This window comes from Xenopus laevis, chromosome 1S, assembly GCF_017654675.1.
Source record: "Xenopus laevis strain J_2021 chromosome 1S, Xenopus_laevis_v10.1, whole genome shotgun sequence".
Taxonomy (NCBI): domain Eukaryota; kingdom Metazoa; phylum Chordata; class Amphibia; order Anura; family Pipidae; genus Xenopus; species Xenopus laevis.
In genome coordinates, this window is record NC_054372.1 from 196,206,019 (window position 1) to 196,229,368 (window position 23,350).

General features: G+C 41.2%; 1 protein-coding gene across 2 annotated transcripts in view; it reads right to left on the reverse strand.

Annotated features, from left to right (window-relative positions):
* pik3c3.S (phosphatidylinositol 3-kinase catalytic subunit type 3 S homeolog) overlaps nt 1–23,350 on the reverse strand; it is a 135,822-nt gene that overhangs the window by 109,732 nt on the left and 2,740 nt on the right. Inside the window, exons 2-7 of one of the 2 annotated variants that reach the window (XM_041580657.1) lie at nt 22,279–22,467; nt 20,861–21,004; nt 15,671–15,800; nt 10,540–10,566; nt 4,914–5,000; nt 828–923 (exon numbers count right to left, since the gene is read on the reverse strand). In XM_041580657.1, coding sequence (XP_041436591.1) covers nt 828–923; nt 4,914–5,000; nt 10,540–10,566; nt 15,671–15,800; nt 20,861–21,004; nt 22,279–22,467 — 673 coding nt within the window. The remainder of the gene's footprint in view (nt 1–827; nt 924–4,913; nt 5,001–10,539; nt 10,567–15,670; nt 15,801–20,860; nt 21,005–22,278; nt 22,468–23,350) is intronic. The other variant, XM_041580659.1, reaches the window with a different exon arrangement.

Genomic DNA, 23,350 nt, shown 5'->3' on the forward strand with positions numbered 1-23,350 from the left:
GCGTGCCTAACTTTTGGCACCACAAACCCTCTGGAATAAAAATGACGGTGACATCAGAGTTCAGTTATTGAGGTTGGTGAACGCCTGTCTGATACGTTGTCCTTAAATGATTTAACAAGGGGGAGGTAAAGTTTTACACTCAAGACTGAACAGTGAGTGCCTCGCGCTGCTCTCTCTATGCGGAACGTTCCCCCTCCTCTGGATTCAGGAATCTCCTCACAGACAACAGGAATTATCACTTATCTTCCACTATCTTAAGTGAAGCGTTGGGCAAAATGAATTCCTGTCTGATTTGAATCATTTGCCTTTTTCTTCTGACTCTTTCCAGCTTTTCAAATAGGGGTCACTGACCCCATCTAAAAACAAATACTCTGTAAAGCTACAAATGTATTGTTATTGCTACTTTTTATTACTCATCTTTCTATGCAGGCCTCTCCTATTCATATTCCAGTCTCTTATTCTAATCAATGCATGGCTGCTACGGGAATTTAGATCCTAGAAACCAGATTGGTGAAATTACAAACTGGAGAGCTGCTGAATAAAAAGCTAAATAACTCCAAAACCACAAATAATAAAAAATTAAAACCAATTGCAAATGGTCTCAGAATATCCCTCTCTACATCATACTAACAGTTAACTCAAAGGTGAACAATCCCTTTAAAGGGGTTGATGTCTCAATGAACCCCTAGATCATGCAGACAATTCGACAAACTCCCCGACGTGTATAAAGATAAAGGTTGGGTTTGTGTGTGATCCAGGGGGGAGCTTCCCTTTTGGTTGTGGTGTCCTTATTGTGCATGTATTGACCATGAAACAGCAGGACCTACCTTCTCATAGTAAACGATCCCGTACTCTTTTTCGTCACATTTTACGCAGGGAAACTCCACCATCAGGTACATGAAATTTGAACTGCGTTTTTCACTCTGGAAGGAAAGAAAAAAAGAAAAGGAAAGATCTGAGAATTAAGAATGGTAAAGATAAATCAATACATTTACTGGAACCCTCTTCTACTCAGCCTTTTCCCAGTTCCCACCCATTGTGGAGCCTTGGGCTCCAGAGCTGCAGGCAGCGAGGCACAATAACAGGTCCCATGATACCTCTCTTAGAAATCATGAAGAAGCAAATGTCATGTCCATCCATGGAGCCCAAAGAGCAGTTATAACAAAACTACTCTCCTGTCCAATAGGAAATCAGTCTTCAAAACCTTAGAACATTAATCCCCAACCACTGGCTCTTGAGCAACATGTTCCTCTCCAACCCCTTGGATGTTGCTCCCAGTGGCCTCAAAGCAGATGCTTCTTTTTGAATTCAAAGCTTGGAGGCAAGTTTTGGTTGTATAAAAACCAGCTGTCCTGCCAAACAGAGTCTCCTGTAGCTGCCAGTCCACATAGGGGCTACCACTAGCCAATCACTGTTCTTATTTACACCCCAGGAGCTATTTTCATGCTCGTGTTGCTCCTCAACTTTTTTTATTTGAATGTGGCTCACAGGTAAAAAAGGTTGAGATAGAGCAACTATTTCATAAATGTATCTAAGAAAGATCACAATTCCGTAGGACAGGCATGGTATCTGTTATCAGGAAACCTGTTAACCAGAAAGGTTGTCTCCCATAGACTCCACATTCTCTGCATGGGCTCCTCTTCAGAAACGGCGACAGGGCGACGATCCATCGTGCGGCGCTCAATTTCTCCTCTCTGGCTATCTCCTATAGAAGGCAGGGAGGAGAAATCGAGCGCTGCACAATGGATCATCGCCCTGTCGCCGTTTCTGAAGAAGAGCTCATGCAGGGAATCTGTAAGTAATTTCTTAATAAAAGCTTTACGATTTAAAAGTTAAAACTGTCTTGGTGGGTTTTTCGTTAACAAGAAACTAATTTTGTTTTGTTTTTTTAAAAAATTATGTTACTGGTCCTTTAAGTTAACTTTTAGTATGTTATAAAATGGCTAATTCCAAACAACTTTTCAATTGGCCTTCACTTTTTTCTTTTTAGAATTATTTGCCTTCTTCTTCTGACTCTTCCCAGCTTTCAAATGGGGTCCCATCTAGAAAACAAATGCTCCGTAAGGCTACAAATGTTTTGTTATTGTTACTTTTTATTACTCCTCTTTCTATTGAGGCCTCTCCTATTCATATTCCAGTCTCTTATTCTAATCAATGCATGGTTGCTAGGGGAATTAGGACTCTAGCAACCACATTGCTAAAATTGCAAACTGGAGAGCTGCTGAATAAAAAGCTAAATAACTGGAAAATGATAAATAATAAAAAAAACAATTGCAAATTTTCTCAGAATATCATTCTATACTAAATATTAATTTTAAGCAGCACAACCAGAGGAGGCTTTTAAATGGGAAAAACACCGAGAAATACCAAATTTTGTCAGAGATAAATATCCACAATTAATCCTGGATTCAGAAGATGAATTCTATCCTCCCTCGTCCCCTCGGGGGTCATTTAGATATAAGGATTACGTGGAAGCAAAGCCATCATGCGGGAAGGCCAGATTCTTGGAAATGAAGGGCCACAGGGACTGGAAGCTGATCCTACTGCAGAGCAACTCTATTTATACTGTACATGGGAATTATAAAGAGACGCGGCAGGTTAACGGGCACTTTCGAAAAAACGTTGAAGGTTTCATTTAGTAAAAGTGATGCCGAGGCCACTTTTCCTAATCATGTGCCGACTAGCGATGGGCGAATAATTAGCGGCAAATTAGCGACGTGAATTAGCGCCGAATTTCCGACTTTTAACATCGACTAATACATTTGCGAAACTCCGGCAAAAATTTGTTGGCGTCAAAAAAATTTGGACGCGCGTCTGAAAGGTCACTCGCGTCAAAATCACTGAGCGTCAACACTATAAGGACAGCCATTGACTTTAAAGCAGTTTCAATAATTTTTCGGCGTTTTTTTTAATTTTGCTGGAAATTCACCAAATTTTTGGGCGATTCGAAATGGGAGAAATTTACCCATCACTAGTGCCAACTGTAGTTTGCTCACTGCAAATATTTTCATTAATTCCCAATTTATCCATGTTGGATCATCCAGTTGTTAATGGTTTTTAAAGGATAACTATAGCCCAATAAAGAATTGGACTAGGAATACTGTACATTTAAGGGGTTATTTAATAAAGTCCAAATGCCAAAAACTCGAGAAAAAAAAACGAGATTTTCTTGAGATTTATTATACCCCACGGATGGAAAAAATCAGAATCCAAAAATCCGGCCGAGGTTGTATATTAGTCAATGGGAGAGGTCCCTATCCTATTTAAAAGCTTCTGTTGTCTGCGCTGATATTAGCCCAAAAATCAGACTATTTCAGAAAAAAGCCTGAAACAATGGAGCGAATTGGGAAAATAACTTTCCCAAACTCTCACTCGATTTTGTCCGCAATCCGATTTAATCGAGCTTTTTTAATAATAAATAAGGTTCAATCATGGATTCTAGTTTGGTCTGACTTTTTTTTATTTAAATACTTGGAAAAATTTGGATTTTGATAAATAAGGCCCTAAATATTGTGGTTCTATAACCAACCCTTTAGCAGTAAAGATCTGTGTCTCCAAAGATGCCCCAGTAGCTCCCCATCTTCTTTTCTGCTGATTCACTGCACATGCTCTGTGCTGCTGTCACTTACTGAGCTTAGGGAGCCACTCACAATATACAGTACACATAGAATAGAAATGTCACAATATAAGGCTGATTAGTAATTAATACACATAATTACTACATGGCAGCACAGAAACCAGTGCAATTAGCATCAGAATTTAATAATTAGCAAACCTGTAGCATCAGCTTCTTGACAGATGTGACATGAATTTCTGTTTGATGAGTTCCCACAGTCCCTAAGCTCAGCGGCTCTACGAACTCACTGAGCATGTGCAGAGTCATTGACACACAAAACACGGTCTAACAAATTCCAAGATGGGGAGCTGCATGAGGACAATTTTGAAGGCCGGGATCCTTGCTGTTCTAGGGCTGCTTTCTGCGTATAAAATACAGCATTTCTAGTCATACACTTATTTAGGCTTTAGTTTCCCGACTATAGTATGTGTTCTTTTTAGGCAAGAAGTAGTATGTCCCTACCTGTGAACACATATCTTACAGCTGATTGGTTGCTATGGTACTAGAGCCTTTCACGGCCATTGGACAAAAGAGCAAGGGTTTCATTTATGTCACTACAGTAATTATAAGAAATGTACTGAATCCAGGAATCGGTTTGGGAATAGGCCAAATTTGAATTCTACAATATGAATTTATCAGAACTGAATTTGAACCCTTTAATCGGGTGATACACCTTTAAGTTAACATTTAATATGTTGTAGAATGGCTAATTCTAAGCAACTTTTCAATTAGCCTCCATTTTAATAGTTTTTTAATTATTTGCCTTCTTATTCTTAAGGTTTGAGGATTTCAATTGGGGTCACTGACCCATCTAAAAACAAGTGCTCTGTGCTACACATTTATTGTTATTGCTACTTTTTATTGCTCATCTTTCTATTGAGTCCACTCTGTTTCATATTCCAGTCTCTTATTCAAATCAGCGCAGGGTTACTTTGGACCCTAGCAACAAGATGGCTGACATTGCAAACTGGAGAGCTACTGAATAAAAAGCTAAATAAGTCAAAAACCACAAATAATAAAAAATGAAAACCAATTGCAAATTGTCTCAGAATATCCCTCTCTACGTCCTACTAACAGTTAATATAAAGGTGAACAACCCCTTTAAGTCATGTGATGGATGTGTCAGGGTAACGCTGGAAGAAATCAATTATTTCAGGAGCTCCATTTAGTCTGTGACGTGGTCTGGGACTACAACAAAAAAAGAGCAAAAAAAGGTAAAAGCATCAGGTCCCGGCTGAGGAGCCATGTGTAATGGATACACCGACATAACTGTGTGATGGAGAGGCCGGTTACTCACCTCGTTAATCATTTCAATCTCCCGAAAGGTTAATCTGTCCAGCCAATCAACTTTCACCATGTGACCTTGCCGGTGAGCCTTGGTGAGCTGGAAATTCAGAAGGAATGCAACATATTATTATAAACATCCTATTTGTGTTTTATATCAAAGGAAAGGCTAGACTTTATAAAAGAAGATGATCATTTTAGTGGTATCCTCTACTATACAGCAGCAAGGCCCAGTCATTCTCACACGAGTAATGAAATAACATCTCTCTTTCTCTCCTTCTATATTACATAGTCTCTATGAGAAACACTTTTTTCATGGATCTGTGCAGCCACTGGGACAGAATGTTCTGTTATACAGATAGCTAGAATCTCAGCTGCCATAAAGCAGGACAGGACTGCTGCTTACAATGGGGATCAGATAGGATCTGTGCAGCCACTGGGACAGAATGCTCTGTTATACAGATAGCTAGAATCTCAGCCATAAAGCAGGACAGGACTGCTGCTTACAATGGGGATCAGATAGGATCTGTGCAGCCACTGGGACAGAATGTTCTGTTATACAGATAGCTAGAATCTCAGCTGCCATAAAGCAGGACAGGACTGCTGCTTACAATGGGGATCAGATAGGACCTGTGCAGCCACTGGGACAGAATGATCTGTTATACAGATAGCTAGAATCTCAGCAGCCATAAAGCAGGACAGGACTGCTGCTTACAATGGGGATCAGATAGGATCTGTGCAGCCACTGGGACAGAATGTTCTGTTATACAGATAGCTAGAATCTCAGCTGCCATAAAGCAGGACAGGACTGCTGCTTACAATGGGGATCAGATAAGATCTGTGCAGCCACTGGGACAGAATGTTCTGTTATACAGATAGCTAGAATCTCAGCTGCCATAAAGCAGGACAGGACTGCTGCTTACAAAAGGGGATCAGATAGGATCTGTGCAGCCACTGGGACAGAACCAATTTTCTTGTGAAAACAAATAATTAGGCTAAAGGGTTGCGATGTAAGTGAATATGAGTGAATATGAGGGAATATAGGCCCCTGGTGAGACTGCACTACAATGACATGACTACTGGAAACCAGACAGACACATGAGTTAGAGTCCGCATAGGGTTGAGTAGACGGTTGGGTTTTGGGCAGAAACTTGTGATTGCCTGATTGTGGGGTTAGTCCGATTGTATGGGTAGTCCAAGGGTAACCCGTCTAGATACCCAGCTGCATTATAGGACTGGACCCTCTGTCCCTCCCCTGAGTTTTCGGCAATAACCATTGTGCTACCTAGCATTATAGACTCTGATGTGACATCACTTCTGGTTTCGTGGGCACCGAGTCGGGGGGTTAGTAAGCTATTTGCAGACCGGTTCAGATAGTGGGTCTGGGTAGCTGAGCATAGTGGGTTGGGGCGCAGGTCAACTTGTAGTTCATGGAATCCGGGTCAGGCACAGGTGTTCCCAATTGGACCCACACAGGACGCTAACATGAGTATTAGGAAACACCCAAACAGAAAACTGGTCAAATGAAAGAAAATCAATGTTCACAAGTCTACTGTGTTCCCCATGCCCAATTTACCCCTAAAACTCACATTTTATTTTATTTATATTTATTGGCTTTTGAAAATCATATTCGATAAGAAGACTTGAAACAGTAATTGGCTTTGCCCCAAATATATATCAGGGTCTCCAACATTGTGTTTAATACAGTACTTGTGAAGGAAAACTCTTTACTGATGTTCATCTGACATCTATCAAATAGGGGGTATAGTAGAGTAATACGGAGTCTGATAAATCCTTACGAGGCTAGAATTCAAAAAGTAGGATCAACCAGTCTGAGGGACTTGCAAGAAGCACAAGCAGGAGAAGAACCTGAGTAATAGTAAACATAATAAATAAAAACTCATATATTCACATTGGCCACACAGCTTATTTTTGAATTCCAGGCTTGGAGGCAAGTTTGGTTGCATAAAAACGAGGTGTACTGCCGACAAAAAAAAACCTCCTGCCGACCCTCATAGGGGCTACTAATACCAATCACAGCCCTATTTGGCACCATCCCAGGACATTTTTTATGGCTGTGTTACCCCCCAACTCTTTCTTTATTTGGATGTTGCTCACAGGTGTAAAAGGTTGGGAACCCCAGGTCTAATATAGACACTTGGACTATTCCTCCTACATTGGCCTAACTCACAAGTCCTCATTGTCAAAAGGGGGCAAACCACATTAGTAACATTTATTTGGTTTCACAACACCATGGTTCTTGAATTGACTCTTAAATAACTCTTTCCCTGGAAGCTACCACCACAGAGCTCCACCTTGGCCCACTTCTTGAGCTTTATTAAAATTGCAAAATCATTAAAAGCATATTCATGTACATATTCAAAAATATGTACATGAATACTGGGATTGCGTTAGATCCGATGAGGCTATTAATCAGATTTAGTACGGCATTGCACAAGACATAATTACATATAGTAAGTAGCTTGATAAAAATGTAAATCCAGCAAGTTTAGTCATTCCAAAAACTTGTGAAGTCCAGACAGAGGACTAGGCCAGACGACGACTATTCCATACACCCGCACATAGGGGTAGATTTATCAAGGGTCGAAGTTCAAAGTTAAAAAAACTTCGAACTTCAAATTCAAAAAGACCAAACTAATAGAGGTCAAAGATTTTTGGGGGTCGAAGTGGTCCGTATTCGAATCGTAAGATCAAAGGAATAGCGCATTCAATCTAATTTGTTTCGAAGTTTTTTTAACTTGAACTTCTATCTCCCAAACTCCCCCAATTGCCTCCATACAGGTTTTAGGAGGTCCTCCATAGGCTAAAACAGCACTTCTGCCGCTTTTAGGTGGCGAATGGTCGAAGTCAAAGTTTTAAAGAGACAGTACATGATAAATTTAGATATTCGAATTTCGATGTTTTACTTTGAATCGAGGTTGGACTATTCGATGGTCGAAGTACCCAAAAATTAGTTCGAAATTCGAAGTTTTTAACTTCGAACCTTCACTTCGACCTTTGATAAATCTGCCCCATAGAGTTCCACAGCCAATCACATGTTTTCATTTTTTAGAATATGGACACCAATAGGATGTATCTCCTGCACAATTGCAGTACAGTCCAAAAGGTAGTGTAAAATAGGGCAGCTTGATAGAAAATGGGCAAAGAGACAACCTGGTTGAGAAGAAGGGATGTCCGCCTTTTATGACAATTTTTGAAGACAGAAGAAAAGTGGGCATCGAGAAGATGAGAAATTCACTGAAAAAAATGGAGGACATTTCTAGGACAGACTAGTAATTAATGTGTGGCACAGAATGAATAATGTGTATTGTAAGAATGGAATATGATGATGGGAAATATAGAGGCCCATTTATTGAAGGTCGAATTTTAGTGGTATTCAAGTTTTTTGAAACTACGAATAAACTCTTTTTCTCTAACTTAAAGAATTCCATGAAAGTTATTAAAAGTTTGGATACAAAAAGTAGAACGAAAAAAGGTGTAGAAAAAAATACGAAAATCTCTAAAACCCAGTGTCGGACTGGGCCGGCGGGAAACAGGAAAAAACCCAGTGGGCCCCGGCCCAGACCCGGTCCTAGATTGGCCCCCCCAAACGGAAAAAAGTTGTGCCGGTGCTGTATGCTCCCCGTTTGCGCATGTGCTCGGTGGGCCTAAGGTTCACTCATGAGCGTGGTGGGCCTGGCACTCACGCATGCGCGCAGTGCATCTTCCATTCACACACGCGCACAAGCTTTTGCGCAGGTGCATGGGGCCCCCGAGGTTCAGAACCCAGTGGGCCCGACTGCGCCAGTCCGACCCTGCTAAAACCTCAAAAAATTTGAGTGTTTTTTTTTTTTCTGATGATTAAAAAAAGGCAGGATGGTGAAAATCACGGCGATATAATGGGGAGAAATGCACTAAGAATTCATGGGGGCAGTTGTAGAAGAATGGTAAGCATGCATAAGGCAGAAATATTAATTTGCAGGAAATAATGAATAGAATACATTTGATAGATTTTGCTAGAATGTACTGAAGAAAATATGAATAACCTCAATACTGGCAGTGTCTGTACATATTACAAAGAAGAAAGAGAACATGCTTTAGTCATTACTACAATGTAACACTGATGTCACCATCATTGGAGAAGAGCGGACCCTGTGCAAGGCAAGATATCTTGGGTTCCATTCAGAGGTGAACTAGGAAAATGAGTGTTGTAATGGCATATACTCCAGTGTGAGAGTATTATACATCAACAATAATAAAAGCTCAGCAAGCTGGACACGTTTCTTGAAAACAAGAAGTCCCTGACCATTTTTTTGTCAACTATTTTCCTCTCGAGAAGCCCCTTCTAGCTCTTGGTGCTCAGGACAAACACCCTCACTGCATTCACTAAAGCAAGCCATGTTAGTGCTCATTCCCTTGCAAACACTGTTGCAACAGTCACAATTACCTTTAAAGAAGACCATAAAGTAAACAGAAGCAGACGTGGAGGGAACAAAAACAAAAAGGCAGACAAAGAGAGAATAGTATGAGCAGATAGAGATGGTGAAGCAACAACTTGAGGGTGCAGAGAAATGGAGAGAACAGAAAATGGACAAATGGGATGGTGAATGGATTGAGAAGAACTAAGGGGCAAATTCACTAAGCTTCGTAGTTGCGACAGTGTCCGCTTCACCGCACTTCGCAAGGCGTATTTTCGCCATCGCTACGCAAATTCACTAAAATCCAAAGTTGCGCTCAGGTGAAGCCTGGGAAACCTTCAAAACAGCAAATACATTTTTTTTTCCCCTACACATGTGCCCACTGTATAATTAAGGTGCCACAAGTTAGGAAAGGTCGGCGGGAAGGAGGGTAGCCCCAAAAATTTTTTTGATCTTTTTCAGCCTATCACACTTAAAAAATGAAAAAACCCCAGTGTTTTTTGGGACTTTTTTTGAAGCAATCCCTATCTACTCTATTGCACTTTGCCTGGTCTGAGGTGGTGAAGGAAGTCTGGCGTAAAAGGTATGGTTCAGAAAAATCCGCACGTTAGTGAATTTGTGTAGTTACGTCCGTTGCGCAAATTCGCCAGGCGTAAGGGTGCGAAGTAACACTAGAGAATTTACGCCAGCGTCCGTTAGTGAATTCGGCGAATTAACACTAGCATTAGGCGCTTCATCGTTTAGTGAATTTGCCCCATAGAGAGCAATGAAAAAATAAGAGGGAGAGTAGAGGTGGAATAGGAAAAAATAGAGTTTATGAGAAAAGAGGATGCCTGGGTGGGGAAGAAATGACTAAAAAAGAACAAATCTAATCTTAAACAGGAAAGAACTGGCAAATGAGAACATCCCTTCACAAACTCATATGGCGAGAACAAGGGCAAACAATCGTATACCCTGACAGAAGAGCATGTGGGTTGTGTGAGAGTGAAAAAGTTGGTTTGGACAACAGGAAACATACCGAACATGGTTGGCATCAGAATGGCCATGCCATCAAACGGGCATTCCGCCATTTAAAAGCAAAACCATGGCACTGGGTAAGGTAAGCTGTATAAGTGCATTTTAGAACTTAAAGCAGGCAGCCCATAAAATCACCCAAGTGACAGTGCCACACATGCAAGCGAAAAACCTCAGTGACAGATAGGGCTGAGGCTTTGTACATACCTCCTCAATTCTCTCCTGGTTGGGCCCCTGTGTTGAAAACAGTTTATTAATTGGTAAACAAGAACAATATAAGAAAGATCAGCAAACCTTCATGGTAGCTGGCAAATTGGCATCAGTTCAGACTGTCCTTCTTTAGCAACAAAGGTCAATCTCTTGGGGGAACCTGTACCTGTTAGTGTCTCCTACTGAATGGTTGAGTTTAGATAATGCAGCTTATGGCAACTCCAATTATATCAAAATAAATTAAACATATAATATGGCATAAAAACACCAATCAGAAGGAGCGCTGTATAAATCAAACTGTGCAAGGAATTGTCAAAACAATAAAAATTGGAGACTGTTAAGCAGTAAGGATCAGTGTGGTAGGACAATAAGATGGACCTTAACATTTTGTTCATCTTGAAGCTCTTTCTATTTCCTTCAAGTGATTATTGTAAGTGTTATAAAATTAAAGGCAATTGGTTTAAGACCCAAATGGATGGAAAGCACATGCGGGCCCCACATGGTATGGCTGCTTTCCTATTGTTCCAGTTGTCAGAAGAAAAGGAAGGAAAGAGCAACAGTTCCTCATTTCCCTATTTGAAGATACACCATGGACTGGTCAACATCATACAGCAGCAGATGACATTGTTAAGCCTGCCCAATTCCTGAACTGACTGATAACATAGTACTTGGTTATCAGTTGTGTCAAGTAAATGAAAGTTACTGGGATACCTTACATCTGAACATTGTTACACAATGATAGACTTTCTTTTTAACCTACTTGAACTTGTTTATTAATGACCTGGAGGTGGGCTTTGAAAGTACCTTTCTATATTTGTGGATTATATTAAATTGTGCTGAACTATAGGTTCCATGCAGGATGCTGCCACTTTGCAGAGTGATTTGGTGGGTTCTTTAATTGAGAAAGATTTGGGGGTATTTGTGGATAACAGACTGTGCAACTCTAGGGCAGTGTCATTCTGTGGCTACTAAAGCAAATAAAGTTCTGTCTTGCTAAAAAAGGGCATAAAGGAATGAAACCATAATTTTGCTTCTTGATATTTCCCAGGTAAGGGAAAGGTAAGGGAGCATGCAGTGCAACTTTGGGCTCTGAAGAGTTCAGAGATGTGACTAAATAGATTAAAGGGATGGAAGATTTAATTATGAGGGTAGATAAATAGCAGGGAATATTTTTCTCCCATAAAAAGTTTTAACGCACCAGAGGCTCCCCATTTAGACCAGAGGAACAAAACTTTAATTTGAAGCAGTGTTCCTCAAAATGAGGGCAGTGAGGTTGTGGAATGCCCTGCCAGATGATGTTGTGATGGCTGATTCTATTAATACCTTTATGAATGCCTTGAATGATTTCTTAGACAAGCATAATATCATAAGCTATGGTGATACTAAAATCTGGAATTAGTATAGCTATTGGTATATATAGTTTCTGTGTATGGATAGGGTCGGTATGAATACGTGTAGGTATCTGCAATGATATTCATTTGGAGTTGTTGGAGTTGTTGATGGATTTTGGTCTGTTTTGGCTAAGATATTGGTTTAGGAAACACTGCATGTGTCGTAAGCCTTCGTGTATAAGGCACAAAACAAAGACACTCATTGGTCACTCAATGACATAAGCAACATTAAGATTATAACACCATTATTTTTGGCGATAGACATTTTTTTGTTTGTTTACTTTTATGAACGATGGAAATTTGGAATAAATAATGGCCATCGTTGTTTCCTTCCTCTAGCAAAATATACCTAAAGAAACCCAAGCTCAAAATGTCCAAACTTATAAATGCTTTGGGTGTCAAATACTACACCATCAAAACCAGCAAAAAAATCACGAGATTTCAATCTTAAACAATGTATACAATTGGAAAAAGAGTAGAACACACACCACACTGACTGAAAACAGTTAGTCACAAAGAGGTTTTTATTCCGCTCACAATCTCAATCCCTCGGTGCTATTAAATCTTTTCAGGGAACCTATGGCCATAAAGAGGAGGTTTAATTAGGTTTTTTTCTCTAATGCGAAGGTGAGCTGGCCTTATAAAAAGCACAAAAACAAAGTCTGTCTTTATTGATCTAATAAATCAGCGGCAGAGTTGTCCGACATATTTACAGCCTCCACCAGCCCCATCTGTCTCTTTGTTCTTCCAAAACACTAACGTTTCCAAAATAGATGCACGGAAGCAACAGAGAAACACAAAAAAAATCGTTACAAGCAAAGACAGAGCAAGGCCTCGATGAACACTGGCGAAGGGGGCTGCAGAATAACATTAAGCTCTAGCATTAATGAGGCAACCGGTGCCGCAAGCAGGGGAATTCAAATGAGTTAATAAGTGTAGAATTCAGTACTTTGTATGGATTTATATTTGCTAGGATTAAGCAAGAAAATAAGAAAAATAAAAACAACAAATAATGGGTGATTTTCCATGATCGGGTGCCTCGCTTCTGCAGAAGCAGCCATAACATGAGTCCAATTTAACTTGCATTCTAATTGTATCTAGCAATTAACACAAGCAAATGGGTACAGAGGGCACGTGCAAGTAAATCCCAGAATATCACGTTGATATAGCCCTAGCTATAGATCGATAAAATTGTGATCTGAGAGCAAGTCATGGAACATCAAACTTCTTTGTTGTGTGTTGATGTGTTCCCTTAATAATGGGAAGTAATATTTGGTCAGAATTCTGATGATGATAATGCAGGAGTAGCCACTGAAGAACTGAACCAGGACATCTCTAAGCTCTAAAACGTAACTGAGCCATGGCCCATTAGTGATGTGCGAGTTGACCAACAATTGGGCGGGTTTGGGTTGAAATTTGGACAATTATTGCGGATTAGGGATGGGTGCGGATCAGACTGGGGAAGAACACTCCTCCGCTACTCCCAAAGATGCTGTGCAGTGCATTCACACAAAGCAGCAGCTCAAATAAGCGGGACAGACCGAGTCGGCAGCTTATTGGCCCGTGTATGGGGCCCCCCGACGGGCTTCCCCGATCGAGATCTGGCCGAAAGTCGATCAGATGGGACTAAAAATCCCGTCGGATCGCGGTCACATCTGTTCGTTGATGTGGTCCCGCGATCCGACCGGCCACCATTAGGATCCGATCGTTGGGCCCTAGGGCCCACGATCGGATCAGCCCGATATTGCCCACCTTGAGCATATCGGGGAGAGATCGCCAAATGAGTAGATCTCTCCGTGTATGGCCACCTTAAGTTGGTGGCATACACCTCCTACTTTCCAAGGTGCTTTTATAAATGGATTACCAGCATAAAATTCGAGTGGAAACGTCAAAGGCACCCTTAAAAACAAAATATGGAATTCTCTAAAGAAAAAAATACAACTGTGCTATAAGGTTTCTTCTTGCCAACAAGTATATTTTATTTGGCCCAGGAATACTTTTGACCTTTCTCTAGATCAGATGTTTCAGGCCGGTGGCCTGTCTTCCAGGAGAAGTTTAAATTGAGTTTCTTTGGAATAAGCTGCGTATCTATGATCACACAAGAAAATTACTTAGATAAATATCCCCTTTCTGAGCCTCCCACCTGAGGAACACCCCGTGATTTAACATGGTTCCTTATCCAATGAAGTATCACAACGCTATCAGAGGGGGACATGATTCATTTTCAGATGATTAATTCTCTGGTCAAGGATGTAGACAAAAATGCTAACCCTGTACTTGCAGATAATGAAATATTTCTAGCCTTCTGATTGCATCGTTAACACATTGGAAAGGAAATGAAATGCTAAATGTAAAAAGTAGAGAAAGTGGTGAGAACGTCTCTGAGGCACACAGGTGGGGGGGAATGGATGGTAGTGGATGGAGGCTCTCTCTCTTTAGGGGCAGGTTTAGTTCTCCTTTAAAAGACTATGGGGCAAATTCACTAAAGCGTGAAGTGGCTAACGCTAGCGCAAATTCGCCAGCATGACGTCATTTCGTTACTTCGCCGATTTACTAACGGGCGCTGGCGTAAATTTGCCAGCAAAGTGGACCTACTCTAGCGCTACTTCGCACCCTTACCCCAGGTGAAGTTGCGCTATGGCGAAGGGATGTAACTACGCTAATTCACTAACTTGTGGATTTTCATGAACGTTAACTTGCGTTCACCAACTGAGACCAGGCGAAGTGCAATAGAGTAGATAGGGCTTTCTTCAAAAAAAGTTGAAATTTTTTTGAAGTCCCAAAAAACGCTGGCGTCTTTTCCTTTTTAAGGGTGATAGGCTGAAAAAGATCGTACATTTTTTGGGGGGTACCCTCCTTCCCCCCCTACATTTCCTAACATATGGCACCTAAACTATACACTGGGCACATGTGGAGGGCAATATAACAACTTTATTTTATTTATGAAGCTTTCCCAGGCTTGTGTAGTGTAATGTATTTGCTGCTACACATACGTCCATTCAACTTTAACTTGGCGCCGTATGCAAATTAGGCATCGCTAACGTAACTTCGCTTTGCTTGACAAATTAACGCTAGCGCAACTTCGCTACCATTCGCCTCCCTGAGCGCAACTTCGCATTTTAGTGAATTTGCGTAGCGCTGGCGAAACTACGCCTGGCGAAGTGCGACAGAATGTGGTGAAGCTATCGCCGGCGCAATTTCGGATCTTAGTGAATTTGCCCCTATATGGGAAACGTGAGAGGGAAAAACAACATAAAATCCGTTCTATAGCACTTTAGTTCCCCTTTAAAAAGTAATGTAATGCATTTATGCCAATAAGATATGTGCGTGATCACATGTGAACCCCTTGAAATCTATGTTTCCTGGTTTGTTTTGAGATAATGTGGTAACTATAGTATTTATAGTATAATGGTATTGCCCCACGTTCCATGAACTGGTTATTGTGTGTTGGTCACATCTCAGGGCATGTTGTGTCCCTCCAGTTCCAGCACAAGTTGTGAGTTCTCCATACACTGCCAGCCATTCATGTGCAGCACTCAGGCAAGTACAGGGCTTGGGTTGAGACTTGAAGTTCTGTATCATCTTTGGGCAAGTGTGTGGGGCAGTTATACTGATGTGTGAGGGCCACTAGACCTGCAGGTGGTTACAGCTCCCCTATAGCTGAATACATGATATACGGCACACGTTAGTGAGGACTAGTGAATCTTCCCCACCCAATACCGATACGATCACGTTACCTTCGCCAGTCGGCTCATCTGGTCTTCAGAGACAGAGCTGCTCGTTCTACCAGGAGTCGTGGTCGGCTCGGACCCGTCCGCTTCGATATTTGGCCACACTTTAAGATCGTGCATTCCCTGGCGGAACATTCTGGAATTCCCAAAGTAGAGACATGTCAGCTTGTATGGATTGCACTTAAAGGGACAGTTAAACCTGGATTTGCAAAACACAAGCGCACCACACTGGGATCGCGACTAAGCAAAAATGTAAGTATGTACATACAGTTGGACTAACGGTAAATATAAAAGTGAGGCTACGGTTTTTATTTCATGGGCGACACCTCCCACTCATGCTGAAATAAAAAGAAATGCACTGGCCAACGAAAAAAAAAAAAGTGAATGATGTGCCTCCATCTTACTTCTCTTTCTGAGATGTCCTCTTTAGACTTAAAGGAGAAGGAAAGGCTAAAAGTAAGTCAGCTTTATCAGAAAGGTCGATATAAATACACCAGTAATCCCTCAAAGTAATGCTGCTCTGAGTCCTCTGTCAAAAGAAACAGCACATTTCTTTCCTTCTATTGTGTACTCATGGGCTTCTGTATCAGACTTCCTGTTTTCAGCTTAAACCTCCAGGGCTTGGGCTTGAGCATGCTCAGTTTGTTCCTCTCTCCCTCCCTGCTGTAATCTGAGCTCAGAGCAGTGAGTTGGGAGGAGACTCAGGCAGGAAGTGATGTCACAGCAAACTAATATGGCAGCTGCTATCCTAAACAAACAGAGAGCTTCTAGAGATGTTTGCAGTTTTCAAAAATTAATTCAATGCGACTAGTGATGGGCCAATCCGATCTGTTCCGCTTTGCTGAAAATTTTCAAAACGGCAAAATAATTTGCCAAATGCATTGGTCTATGGGCAACACATTTTTTTTTTCCGTGCGACAATTTATTTCACCCATTGGAGTCATGGGCATCTTTTTTTGGTGTCGAAACCTGGTTAAAAATTTCACTTATCACTAAGGGGGTTATTTAGCAAAATCCAAATTTATCTCATTATTCTCTGAAATATACTCTGACGGGTTATTTCCCCTTATTTATCAATACATTTTCCTGAAAGGTTTGTTTGTTTGGGAAAAAAAATATCGAAAAAAAACCTGTGAAAATCGCACAAAAATTCGAATAGTATGGATTTTTTGGATTTTCCGCCCGAAAATCATATTTTTCCAGAATTCTGTCCGAAAACCATGAAATCTGATTGTTGCACAAAACCCAGCGCACATCAGGATATCTTCGAGACTTCTCCCATTGGCTTATATGCAACTTTGGCAAGTTTGAGATGTCGGATTTTCGGATTCTGGATTTTTCCATCCACGGGATTTTTTTTCCAAAAAATTAAGATTTTATAGTAAAAACAACTCATATTTTTCGAGTTTTTTGGCATTTGGATTTTAAAAAAGAACCCCCTAAATGTGATCCTTTCTGTGCCACAGAAACTTTCCGATGGGGGAAGTCACAGTTTTGGAGGCTGGATACAAGGCAATTTATTAAATCCAATATAGGGATAGATAGTGTCCAATACAATGTATTAGTGTTTTCTGGATAACAGGTCCAATGATACCAAAGTCAATATCTGGGCTGTTTAACTTGACTTCTAGCAGTGACTCTGAGAACACATGGAAGTAAGTGAGCTTGGCAAGTGATTGGCACAGACATCAGGGAGTGGGCTACCTAAGGATCCTGTGCAATGAAAAAGATCCGGCGTTTCCGATGATAAAGGAACAGCGTCGTGGTGCAGAGCCGTCTCTTTTGTAATTAAACAGATGGAGGCAGCCCTGGGGATATGGAGCAGTCCTGCTGTACATGAGCATTCATACGGACATAGTGCTGATACCACTCACAAACACCAGGCAGAGCCCAGTTCCAACAGCAGAAAGGATAGAAATCCCCCTGCTGTGCAGCTCTGCAAGTGCTCTGCGCTCTGCGAGGTACAGAATAAATGCAATCTGGCTGCTGAAACCTTAAAAAACCAGAACACAGACTAAACATGAGGCTTTAATTTGTATTGTTATATTATATATTATTAGTACAGGTATGTGATCTGTTAACCGGGAACCCCGTTATCTGGAATCTCGTTATCCAGAAAGCTCTGAATTATGGAAAGGCCGTCTCCCATAGACTCAGTTTTATTAAAATAATCCAAATTGCCTTTCCTTTTACCCTGTAATAATAAAACAGTAGCTTGTACTTGATCCGAACTACTAGTACAGGTATGGGATCTGTTATCTGGAAACCCATTATCCAGAAAGCTCTGAATTACGGAAAGGCCGTCTCCCATAGACTTAGTTTTTTTAAATTAACCAAATTTCCTTTCCTTTTACCATGTAATAATAAAACAGTAGCTTGTACTTGATCTGAACAACTAGTACAGGTATGGGATCTGTTATCCAGAAACCTGTTATCCAGAAAGCTCTGAATTATGGAAAGGTTATTTCCCATAGAATCAATTTTTTCAAATTCTCCAAATGTCCTTTCCTTTTAACCTGTAATAATAAAACAGGAGTTTGTACTTGATCCCAACTAAGATATAATTAATCCTTATTGGAAGCAAAACCCGCATATTGAGTTTATTTAATGGAAGATCCAAATTACGGAAAGAGCCGTAATCCGGAAAAACCCCAGGTCCCAAGCATTCTGATAACAGGTCCCATACCTTATTTATCTTTAAATTAATTACGCCACATATAATCAACCACAATAGCCTGTCAGCTTAATGTCTAATCACTATGGAGGAGGAGCCTAGCAACCAGCATTCCATTCTAGCCCCAGAGATGAGCTGGATCCTTTGTGCTGAGCTTTTCTTAGCCAATGTCGGATGCCAAAGTGAATGGAATTAACAACAGCATGTCAATGTGTCTGGCACTGCAATGATATGAATAGAATATGAACAGGTGCAGTTTTGTACTTGGGAAACAAAGGCCTGTAGTGTAGTAGCTGCTGCCCAACTACATCTCTCAACTTGGCTGGCATTTCCGATTGTATAACTGCCATTTCCTATAGTATAACTGCCATTTCCGATTGTATAACTGCCATTTCCAAACATACAACTGCCATTTATGATTGTATAACTGCCATTTCCTATCGTATAACTGCCATTTCCTATAGTATAACTGCCATTTATGATAATATAACTGCCATTTATGATAATATAACTGCCATTTATGATAGTATAACTGCCATTTCCAAACATACAACTGCCATTTATGATTGTATAACTGCCATTTCCTATAGTATAACTGCCATTTATGATAATATAACTGCCATTTATGATAGTATAACTGCCATTTCCAAACATACAACTGCCATTTATGATTGTATAACTGCCATTTCCGATTGTATAACTGCCATTTCCAATTGTACAACTGTCATTTTCAAATGTACAACTGCCATTTATGATTGTATAACTGTTTCTCCTATACAGGACAGATGCTTAACACAAACCACTAACCCGGTTGATTTCACTGTCCTATTAGCCACACGGCACATTAAGTTCTTTACAAACAGCTGTACAAGTATTGGATCTGACTTCATGCAGAAAGATTTATATTAAAACTGCCCCCAAGAGCAGCCGGACATAGACCATACGTGATTATCCTAAGTGTCTCCCTCTGGCTCCCATATTGATTCTACAGTGACAAATATTATACGCTTGACTTTTCTATTAAATCCAGAACACTTTTTTCCCCAGCACGTTGTCATCAGGCAGAATAACTGGCTTTATGGAAAGGGCTGAAGCACTTTTAGTATATTGAATTTATTGCACATATTATCAATACGAGGAAAACAGATGAGAACACAGTGTAGAACAGAACTGCATCACTGTAAATGTATAAAATGCTTAAAAATGTTCCTAAAAAGCTTTATTTTACAGGGAACGGAGACACAAGGCTGCAGGCTGAGTTATACAGGGAACTCTGAGTATCACTCATGTATTATAAGGGATAATGTACCCCCTACTGTAAATGATAAGGATATTAGAAGTCACTGAGGGGTTGTTCTGTGACCATATAAAGGCACAAGGCTGCAGGCTGAGTTATACAGGGAACTCTGAGTATCACTCATGTATTATAAGGGATAATGTACCCCCTACTGTAAATGATAAGGATATTAGAAGTCACTGAGGGGTTGTTCTGTGACCATATAAAGGCACAAGGCTGCAGGCTGAGTTATACAGGGAACTCTGAGTATCACTCATGTATTATAAGGGATAATGTACCCCTACTGTAAATGATAAGGATATTAGAAGTCACTGAGGGGTTGTTCTGTGACCATATAAAGGCACAAGGCTGCAGGCTGAGTTATACAGGGAACTCTGAGTATCACTCATGTATTATAAGGGATAATGTACCCCCTACTGTAAATGATAAGGATATTAGAAGTCACTGAGGGGTTGTTCTGTGACCATATAAAGGCACAAGGCTGCAGGCTGAGTTATACAGGGAACTCTGAGTATCACTCATGTATTATAAGGGGTAATGTACCCCCTACTGTAAATGATAAGGATATTAGAAGTCACTGAGGGGTTGTTCTGTGACCATATAAAGGCACAAGGCTGCAGGCTGAGTTATACAGGGAACTCTGAGTATCACTCATGTATTATAAGGGTTGCTATGGTAGATAGTCGGGTTGCTAGGATCCAAGTTACCATAGCAACCATGCACTGATTTGAATAAGAGACTGGAATATGAATAAGGGAGGTCTGAGTAGAAAGATGAGTAATAAAAAGTAGCAATAACAATACATTTGTAGCCTTACAGAGTATTTGTTTTTTTAGTTGGGGTCAGTGACCCCCATTTGAAAGCTGGAAAGAGTCAGAAGAAGAAAGCAAATTCAAAAAAAAAATAAACTATAAAAAAGAATTGGCCATTCTTTAACATAGTAAAAGTTAACTTAAAGTTGGACCAGCCCTTTAATGAAACTTGGGAATTGAGCTCAGCAGGGACAAAGATAAGAAATGTATCAACTAAATGTATCAGCTTAGAACAATTACAGAGTTGTGGATCCCCCCACCCCACCCCGAGCTGCTTCAGAAAGACATAAGAAGTTGAAGAGAAGAAAAAAAACTTTATATCTGGTGATCTGAAAACAACTGAACTGAAGAAAAACAAGTGTTGGAAGGTGAACATCCCCTTTAACTTTCATATAGAAAGAAACAGGACTCACCCGTATTTGCCAAATAAAGAAACAGTGGTCCCGCCGACTGGAATGGCTTTCCCGGGCCCATACACATCCCAGATAGTCAGAGAGACTTGGGCGTTTCTGGGCAGGTCGGCGTATTTCACCGGGAGCTTCAGCCACTCGTTCCAACTGGAAAATAAACAATGAGCTTGTTAGAAACAGGTCACTGCCTGGATCTGATGGATCTGGATCTGATGGATCTGATGGCTCTGGATCTGATGGGAGAAGAGGAGGATGAAGAGGAGGAGAAATATTAATGTCACCGGCCAACGTACAGTTGGAGCAACAGTATAGTGCCTAATACAGGTATGGGACCTGTTATCCAGAATTCTGGAAACCTGGGGGTTTTCCAGATAAGGGATCTTTCCGTAATTTGGATCTTCCTACCTTAAGTCTACTAGAGAATCATGTAAACGTTAAAGGGGTGGTTCACCTTTAAATTAACTGTTAGTATGATGTAGAGAGGGATATTCTGAGACAATTTGCAATTGGTTTTCATTTTTTAATTATTTGTGGTTTTTGACTTATTTAGCAGCTCTCCAGTTTGCATCTTAACCATTCTGGTAACTAGGGTGCAAATTCCCCTAGCAACCATGCAGTGCCTTTTTCTCTTGACTCTTTTCAGCTTTCAAATGAGGGGTCACTGACCCCATCTAAAAAACAAATGCTCTGTAAGGCTACAAATGTATTGTTATTGCTACTTTTTATTCCTCCTCTTTCTATTCAGGCCTCTCCTATTGATATTCCAGTCTCTTATTCAAATCAATGCATGGTTGCTAGGGGAATTTTGACCCTAACAACCAGACTGCAGCAAACTGGAGAGCTGCTGAATAAAAAGGTAAGTAAGTCAAAAACCACAAATAATAAAAAAAATGAAAACCAATTGCAAATTGTCTCAGTATATCCCTCTGTACATCATACTAACCGTTCATTTAAAGGTGAACAACCCATTTAAATAAAGCCAATAGGCTGGTTTTGCTTCCAATAAGGATTAATTATATCTTAGTTGGGATCAAGTACAAACTACCGTTTTATTATTACACAGAAAAAGGAAATCATATTTTAAAAATTTGGATTATTTGATTAAAATGGATTCTATAGGAGAAGGCCTTTCCATAATGGAGCTTTCTGGATAACGGTTTTCCAGATAACAAATCTCATACCATAACATTTTTTTTTTTAACTATATGGTGTTTCCGGTACTTGGATCTGCCATGTCTTGTCTCTGGGGGTAGTTCTGGGTCATTGTCTCTGGGGGTAGTTCTGGGTCATTCTTAGAGCTCTAGATGTCAGTTCTGGTGCCGAGAACCTGTGGGAAGTGTGTACAGAGGAAACACTGGGAAGCCTTGAGCCCCAGACAAGAGAAGGAGGCAGAACATGGGGACACAAACCACAAGACTCACTTCCATCTGGTGCTGAAAGCTTTGTAAGAGGTTCTCACAGGCAGAGCGAGAGGTTTTCCCTCAGCAAAAACCTGGCCGGTGACATAGAGATCAGAACAGGTTTCCTGATAAAGTCCTGAGAACTTGAGCATCGGATCTTCCAGCACAGCCTTGTAACTCTTCTGCTCCCTCTTCCCTTCCAGACTCCCTCTGAGGAGACACAAAGCACCCACATGTCACCCCATGTATGTCAGTAGATCAGGCAGATATTGGGGTGAGGGAGGATCAGGCAGATATTGGGGTGAGGGAGGATCAGGCAGATATTGGGGTGAGGGAGGATCAGGCAGATATTGGGGTGAGGGAGGATCAGGCAGATATTGGGGTGAGGGAGGATCAGGCAGATATTGGGGTGAGGGAGGATCAGGCAGATATTGGGGTGAGGGAGGATCAGGCAGATATTGGGGTGAGGGAGGATCAGGGCAGATATTGGGGTGAGGGAGGATCAGGCAGATATTGGGGTGAGGGAGGATCAGGGCAGATATTGGGGTGAGGGAGGATCAGGGCAGATATTGGGGTGAGGGAGGATCAGGGCAGATATTGGGGTGAGGGAGGATCAGGGAAGATATTGGGGTGAGGGAGGATCAGGGAAGATATTGGGGTGAGGGAGGATCAGGCAGATATTGGGGTGAGGGAGGATCAGGGAAGATATTGGGGTGAGGGAGGATCAGGCAGATATTGGGGTGAGGGAGGATCAGAGCAGATATTGGGGTGAGGGAGGATCAGGGCAGATATTGGGGTGAGGGAGGATCAGGCAGATATTGGGGTGAGGGAGGATCAGGGCAGATATTGGGGTGAGGGAGGATCAGGGCAGATATTGGGGTGAGGGAGGATCAGGGCAGATATTGGGGTGAGGGAGGATCAGGGAAGATATTGGGGTGAGGGAGGATCAGGGAAGATATTGGGGTGAGGGAGGATCAGGGAAGATATTGGGGTGAGGGAGGATCAGGCAGATATTGGGGTGAGGGAGGATCAGGCAGATATTGGGGTGAGGGAGGATCAGGCAGATATTGGGGTGAGGGAGGATCAGGGCAGA